The sequence below is a fragment of the Verticillium nonalfalfae genome (assembly GCF_003724135.2).
Source record: "Verticillium nonalfalfae strain VnAa140/NRRL 66861 chromosome Unknown scaffold_124, whole genome shotgun sequence".
In the NCBI taxonomy this organism is placed as follows: Eukaryota; Fungi; Ascomycota; class Sordariomycetes; order Glomerellales; family Plectosphaerellaceae; genus Verticillium; species Verticillium nonalfalfae.
The window spans coordinates 83,353-90,377 of record NW_021167349.1 but is presented as its reverse complement, the minus strand read 5'-3'; the positions used below and the strand labels follow the sequence as shown (position 1 = coordinate 90,377).

General features: G+C 59.6%; 3 protein-coding genes across 3 annotated transcripts; 2 read left to right on the top strand and 1 right to left on the bottom strand.

Annotated features, from left to right (window-relative positions):
• Positions 1–1,347: 1,347 nt before the first annotated feature.
• On the top strand, positions 1,348–3,152 carry D7B24_001281 (uncharacterized protein; the record flags this gene model as incomplete). The annotated part of the gene is made up of 2 exons (XM_028635519.1): positions 1,348–2,979; positions 3,066–3,152. The coding sequence occupies 2 exons, from the start codon at positions 1,348–1,350 to the stop codon at positions 3,150–3,152; spliced, it is 1,719 nt and encodes a 572-aa protein (XP_028492031.1).
• Positions 3,153–3,385: 233 nt separating this feature from the next.
• On the top strand, positions 3,386–4,531 carry D7B24_001280 (uncharacterized protein; the record flags this gene model as incomplete). The annotated part of the gene is made up of 3 exons (XM_028635518.1): positions 3,386–3,447; positions 3,657–3,682; positions 3,933–4,531. 3 exons carry the CDS (start codon positions 3,386–3,388, stop codon positions 4,529–4,531), a joined length of 687 nt encoding a protein of 228 aa, XP_028492030.1.
• A 474-nt stretch (positions 4,532–5,005) lies between these two features.
• On the bottom strand, positions 5,006–6,502 carry D7B24_001279 (uncharacterized protein; the record flags this gene model as incomplete). The annotated part of the gene is made up of 2 exons (XM_028635517.1): positions 5,006–5,707; positions 5,765–6,502. The coding sequence occupies 2 exons, from the start codon at positions 6,500–6,502 to the stop codon at positions 5,006–5,008; spliced, it is 1,440 nt and encodes a 479-aa protein (XP_028492029.1).
• Positions 6,503–7,025: the final 523 nt, after the last annotated feature.

The window sequence follows — 7,025 nt, the reverse complement described above, 5'->3', positions numbered from 1 at the left end:
ATGCTAGCTAGCTGTGCGGAGGTGCCCTACGAGTGGACAGAGGAGAGGAGCGATGGCCAGGGAGGGGAGGGTTGGAGTTTACAGAGGGAAGACACGGAGAAAAACCGGCGGTCTGGTTCTTGTGTACTTATATAGACGATACCCGGCGATGCGTTTTCGAGGGCATTCGTGTCCCCCCATTGGCGCAACAGTGTAGTAGTAAGTTGATTCCATCCACACAGGCAAAGCAAACCAAAAGCAGCATTTTTTTTTCAGTATGTTTCACGATGACGGGATCTCTTTCGTACGAATGGCTTGGGATCTGGAAAAGTATTAAGGAGAAGATGCAGGCCGTCGGCAGACAGACCAAGACAAACGAGACACAGATCCGGAATGCAGGCAGACTGATAGCTGAAACTGTGATAGAAGTAGAAGACGAAGAAGAGGATGGGGACGAGGACGAGGACGAGGACGAGGAAAAGGGTGCGCCTCCTTCGCGACTTGCAAACCCCATTCGGCCAGCGCTCGCGAGCCTCGGTCCAGAGACCCAGAGCCCCTTAGCGGACGCAGCCAGACATCCTAGGCACCTCGGCGGAAAGTGGACGCGTCTTCCCCGCATCGGTGGGCAGGAGAGGAGCCAAGAAGCCACGGGCGAAGCGGCTGCAGGGGTGCTGGTGCGGAGGAGCTGCCGTTGGCACTGGGGCCCAGGTGCTGCTGTGCTGTGCGCTGCCTGGGTACCTAGGTAGGTACCTACCTAGGTAGTAGGACCAGCACCTTGTGGTGGTCGTTAGGGGCTAGAGAGAGGCCCACTGGAGATCGCCAAAGACCGCCTCCGCCCCCGCCATCAAACGTGGGGACGATGGAGATGGGTCACCGGATCGGCTGGAAGCCTGGCACCCAGAGCGCGCCAGGAGGCGAGAGGGCGGGGGAGGCCAGAGATAGTCCGGGGAGCCAATTGGTTTGGGGCGTTTCGTCAGATCTTGGTTGCTGTGCCCAAAGTTGGTACTTGCTCTCTGGGCCCCCCCCCATATATGACGGTGGTTGCTGGGTGTTCCCCTTTGATGCGACTTCTGGCGGCCCTCCTCGAGGAACATCTCGCTGCCGCGGAAACACCACCACCACTAGACTCCCACAGGAAGGAGGGAGATTTGCGTACATATCCAAATTGTAGGCTGAGCTGTACATATGCCACCCCTTCTTATCCATGTGCCTATCCTAACCTCATCAGTTGCACCTACCTTCCACAGACCGTACTTCCTGTTTCCAAACCATACGCCTCGAGCGAGACATCACCGCAGAGCACCGAGCCAGCGTGTACCAAACCCTGACACCCACTTCCACATCTCCCCCCAAACCCCGACAACCGACATGCCTGTCAAGTCACGCTGGGAGGAGGAGCTCCCCAACTGCTCGCTCCAGCAATGGATCTTTGGCTCCCCCTCGGCGCCCCTGCCCGACCGCAAGGCCTTCCTCGACGCCGACCGCCCGGACACGCACTTTGTCACCTTTTCCGAGTACCGCCTGCTGGCGAAGCGCATCGCTCTCGGCCTGCAGGCGGCCGGCCTCAAGCGCGGCGAGCGCGTGCTCCTCTTCTCGGGCAACAGCCTCTACTTTCCCTCCGTCTTCCTCGGCGTTCTCATGGCCGGCGGTGTCTTCACAGGCGCCAACCCAGGCTTCGTCGCGCGTGAGCTCGCCTACCAGCTCAAAGACAGCGGTGCCAGCTTCATGGTCGCCGCCGCCGCCAGCATTGACATTGCCGTCGAGGCAGCCGCAGAGGTCGGCATGCCGGGCAACCACGTCTTTGTCTTTGACACGACCATCCCAGGCCAGGCACCCGTGACGCCGCCGCGCGCCGACAGCAAGGGCACCCGTCACTGGACGGAACTGCTGGGACCGGCGGCCGAGGCCGAGGCCTTCAACTGGGTCGAACCCGAGGACAGCCGCACGACGACGTGCTGCCTCAACTACTCGTCCGGAACGACGGGCGTGCCCAAGGGTGTCGAAATCTCGCACTACAGCTACGTGTCCAACGGCGCGGGCGTCATCAAGGTGACGAAGCTGGCGCCTGACTACACGACAGCGGTCAAGCGGCACGTTGGGCTCTGCTTCCTACCCATGTACCACGCCTACGCGCAGACGTACTTTGTGGCCAACTTTGCGAGCCAGGGCGTGCCCGTGTACGTCATGCCATCGTTTGACTTTGTCAAGATGCTCACGCATATTCAGCGCTTCCGCGTGACGCACCTCGTCGCCGTGCCGCCTGTGCTCGTGGCGCTGACCAAGCACCCCGTCGCCAAGACGTTTGATCTCTCGAGCCTCGAGAACGTAGGCTGCGGCGCCGCGCCGCTGGCAGCCGAGACGGCAGCCGAGACGACGCGCGTGCTCGGCAAGCCCGACCTGCTGGTGCGGCAGGGCTGGGGCATGACCGAGGTGACGTGTACGGCCATGACGTGGGACCCGACGCGGCTGGACCGCACGACCTCAGCCGTCGGCGAGATCATGCCCAACTTTTCGGCCAAGCTCGTCGGCGCCGACGGCGTCGAAGTTACCAAGGCGCGCACACCAGGCGAGCTGCTCATCGCGGGGCCGGGCGTCATGCGCGGCTACTGGCGCAACCCGAAAGCGACGGCGGAAACGTTCGCCGTTGATGCCGACGGGACGCGCTGGCTTCGGACGGGCGATGTGGCCTACGTCGACTCGTACGGGCCCGGCGGCCTCTTCTTCATCGTCGACCGCATCAAGGAGCTCATCAAGGTCAAGGGTAACCAGGTGGCGCCTGCCGAGCTCGAGGCGCTGCTGCTCGAGAGGACAGACGTGGCCGATGTGGCCGTCGTAGGTGTGACCATCGAGGGTGAGGAGATGCCCCGTGCCTACATAGTCAGAACGCCAGGGTCCGAGACGTCGGGCGAGGAGATTGCGACGTGGCTTGAGAAGAAGGTCTCCAGGCACAAGAGGCTTCGAGGCGGTGTTGCCTTTACGGATGTCATTCCCAAGAACCCGGTACGTCCGCTGATCCTTTTGCTGACCGTCCTCTCTGCCATGGCATGATGATGTTCGTTTTTACTGACGTGGTCTCGTATGCCTAGTCTGGCAAGATCCTGCGGAAGATCCTTCGCGAGAAGGCCAAGCAGGAAGTGGGTGACCGCGACCCAGCGACATCGAAGCTTTCATAGGAGGCATGTTTTCAGGAGCTTCGAGTTTGGGAATGCCGCATGATTGCTGAAAGGAAGCAAGGCGCTGGTTGGAGGCTGGCATAGAATTGTGAAGGATGGCGAAGGACAGGTACCTAGGGAAAGGCTGGCGAGGAGATGGCAAGGCTGCAGGGAGAGAGACGGCCATGGCAAGAGCAAGGATCAGTAGCTCATCGCGGGGAAAGCACGGACCCTTCTACGCAAGTTCCCAGGCCATGCCCGGTCCTTTGGGCAGGCACCTCCAGTGGACGTCCCACGATCCACTCCATGCAGAAATGTACGAATCAGGAAGCAGAAAGCTCTGACGCCGCGACTTTACGTGTTTCTGCTCGCCTCTCTGCCTGCTCGGACCACAGACCAAACCACCACGACCCAGCCATCCTCCCTGCTCCCTGCTCCCTGCTCCCTGCTCCCTAAGACTACCATCTGCTCCTGGCTCCCTGTTTCTATTTCTTTTTTGCAGCCTGATCTAAACACCCTTGGCAGCTCTTCCTCTCCCAATGGCCTGCTAGGTGCCCGAATCAACTGCACGAAAAATCCTTCAGAGACTGCAATTTTTCCCTTTTTCCGACGTTTCCTTCTTCAATCGCGCGCACTTCCTTTCTCCCATCTCAACGACGCTCTTCATCGCACCCATTGACGCCCATCATGACGTCCAGAAACGCCTTTCACGAGTCTCTGCCATGTAGGAACACACCTCGTCCCAGACTTGTTCGCTCCCTGGTCATGATCGCAACCGACTAACCATCTCGCCGTCCGCAGACATCGACACGGAGCCGACCGCCGCCCAGCGTGCCGACGCCGAGTCCCAGATCGCCACCGAGCTCTCAACCGCCGGCCCGCCCCCGCCCTCCTCGACCCTCCTACCGCCGCTGCCGCCGTCCAAGCTCTCGCCGCTCATGGCGCAGGAGCTCGACCGCGTCGCCGCCCAGCAGCCCCTCGCCGCCATCGACCTGAAGCGCTACGAGGCCCAGGAACCCCTCGCCGCCCCGGGCGCCGAACCCGCCCCCGCCGCCCTCGCCGAGACGCTGCGCAAGGCCTACACCACCCACACCTACCTCACCGCCCGCGTCGAGAACCTCGAGCTGCTCGAGCGCTGGGGCCGCAACGCCTGGCTCGTCGGCAACCACCGCCTCGAGGGCCAGCTGCGCGCCCTCGAGAAGGACCTCGCCGACGCAAAGGCCGACATTGACGTCCTCACCCTCGCCCGCCGCCGCGCCCAGGATGACGTCGCCGCCGAGGTGAAGGGGCTCGACGAGGCCTGGCGCTCCGGCGTCGGCCGCGTCCTCGAGACCGAGATTGCCGTCGAGGCCCTGCGCCGCCAGGTCCTAACCGAGATGGAACGCAAGGCCAAGGCCTAGTGTCGGTCAGCTTGGTTCGGCCTTAGCTTTGGCCAGCTTATTCGCACATGACACGATCGATGCTACTTTTGAATTTTGAGCAGTTGCTCACATGACGTCAACGTATGAGATTCTCGAACTTCTTCTATGGGACAAACTGTTGGAAAGGGAGTGGGGGCGGATGTGACCGAGAAACAGGGGAAGGAGGACGGGGGGATTGATTCGCTCTGTACGATAGCAGTTACAAGATACCCACATCGGGCGGCAGTCCCCGGACGTAAAATTTTACTCAGTGCAACATGAATCATGATAACTTGATAGTGCTCTTCCCACCAGGTATCTGGACGTCATACATCCCGTGCCTCTTAGGAAACGAAGGTTAAAAAAAAGGGGGGGGGGGGTGGGAAGAAGGTCACCCAGGTCCCGAGCAACGCCGCTGTCATCCGTCCTTTCCACGCACAAATGTTCTTCCGTGCAATCCTCCGGCTGCCCCATTCAAGAGGCTTGCAGAGGATCCATGTCCTCGACACCCGTCTCGATCCCTTGATATTGCGTCCTCCGAAGCAGGCCTTCCACCGGGCCGAGCAGCCTTGCAAAGGCCTTCTTGCCCAAGCTTGCCACCTTGACCTCGGATGTCGCGACTACACTAGCAGCACGCGGGGCATCGTTCATCAGCGCCAGCTCGCCGAAAAAGTCTCCCTTGCTGTAGTGTTTCACCGAGCCCTCAATATCTGTCTTGTATGCGTCTGCTTCGCCCGATTCCAACAGGTAGAACGCATTGCCGGGATCTCCTTCCTTGATGATGGTTTCTCCGGGTCCAAACTTTCGAGTCTCGAGCGCGTCGGCAATCTTGGATCGCTCATATGGTGTGAGGCTCGAAAGAAGAGGTACTTCTTCAAGGAAGCTCTCGTACATGCGCCTCCTTGAAAAGGTGGACTCCATGAGAATCCGACGGAAGGTCAGGCGATCGAGGGCCCACAGTACGCATCCCGCCTCGGCCGAGATAACTGTCGCCGCTCGTGGGGCATTGTACATGAGAGCCAGTTCACCGAAGGAGCCTCCGGCTTGGATCGAGCCAACCTTCTGGCCCATGCCCTCTGGACCAGGTTGCAGAGCACCGCTGCTGTTGACGTAAAAGTCAAAAGAGCCCTTTTCGACAATGTAGAAAAAGTCGCCTGCGTCGCCTTGACTAATAACCTTGACGAGGGTCAGCACAAACTACTGCGGTCATTGTGGGCTGCCTCGGTAACATACCTTAATGTCTTTTGCCGGGATTGGCTTCTCATTAAGCGCCCCCAAGATCTGGGCGCTGGAGTCATCTTCTAGGTGGCTGAAAAGGAAGTTGACTTCCATAGCTTTTTGCAAGCGGGAGAGCTGCTCGGGTGTCTTCTCGTGGTAGGGAGGTGTCCAGTTGCTTTCGGTTGAGTCTGCTGACGGCTGCAAGGACTCGGCCGACACTGAGGTGCGGCGGCCAAAGTTGTACTCGGCAGGATAATTTTCGGGGTTAGGAGGGCTTCGAACGGTCGGAGGGCCATCGAAGGGCGCGTCGCCAGCACCGCCGAAGGGACTGCTGTTGCCAAAAGGACTAGCATTGCCAAAGGGGCTGCGGAAAGCTTGAGCAGAGGCACCAAAGCTCGGGGACGTTGGTGAGGCGATCGTGTCTGCTTCGTCCTCCTCAATCACTCTGTGCATGACGTTGCTGCCAGCGGCGGGTGACGCAGCGCGAGCGCCAAAAGGGTTGGCGTTGGCCCCGAAGGGGCTGGCGAACGGGGCAGACATGGTCTGGGGTGCAGGCGTCGACTCGACAGACGTGTACTTTGTGTTTACGCCGACACTCGGGGGCGTAGAGAAGTGTTCGGTATATTCTCTTTCGGGGCTGAGGCGCCTGGCAAAGTAGTTCGCGCAGAATTGAAGGATATCGGTGGGATGACGTTGAAGCACGAGTTGATCGAGGGCCTTGATCTCAATTTGGTAAGCTTCAGGTAGCGACATGTTGGAATTGGGTATTGCGTAGGGAATCAGTGATAAGAAGAGGGGGAGGGTTGACAGGTGCTGGGGGTTGAAATTCAAGAATTGACGTTGGCGGCGGTGCATAAGAAGGAAGTTATCGTGAGAAGGACAAAGAATGCTGCATCGTGACCATCGGTGGGGGGGATATTGCAGGTGTCAGACCAAAAGAAATTGCGGGTTCGATATTTACCTGTGCTTGAGGCTGTCTCTGCGTGACCAGTCTGTCTCAACGCTGCAATGACTGCTCCGTGATTGTTAGCGGCGGCGCTTATTGAAGCTGGTGTATTGCAATGATGTTCAAGGAGATTCGCCGGGGAGGGGGGCGAAGTTGCTCTCAGAATCCGGGGCTCGATGCCAAGGAAGTTAAGAGTAGCGCTGCGCGAGAAGGGAGGAAGGAAAGGTCGTCGACATGAACATCCCATGCTCCCCGGCTTCGAAATGTGGAATCAAGAAAACAAAGGCAAGGGGACGGGACAGTGCGGCATGGGACGATGGATCATCCACC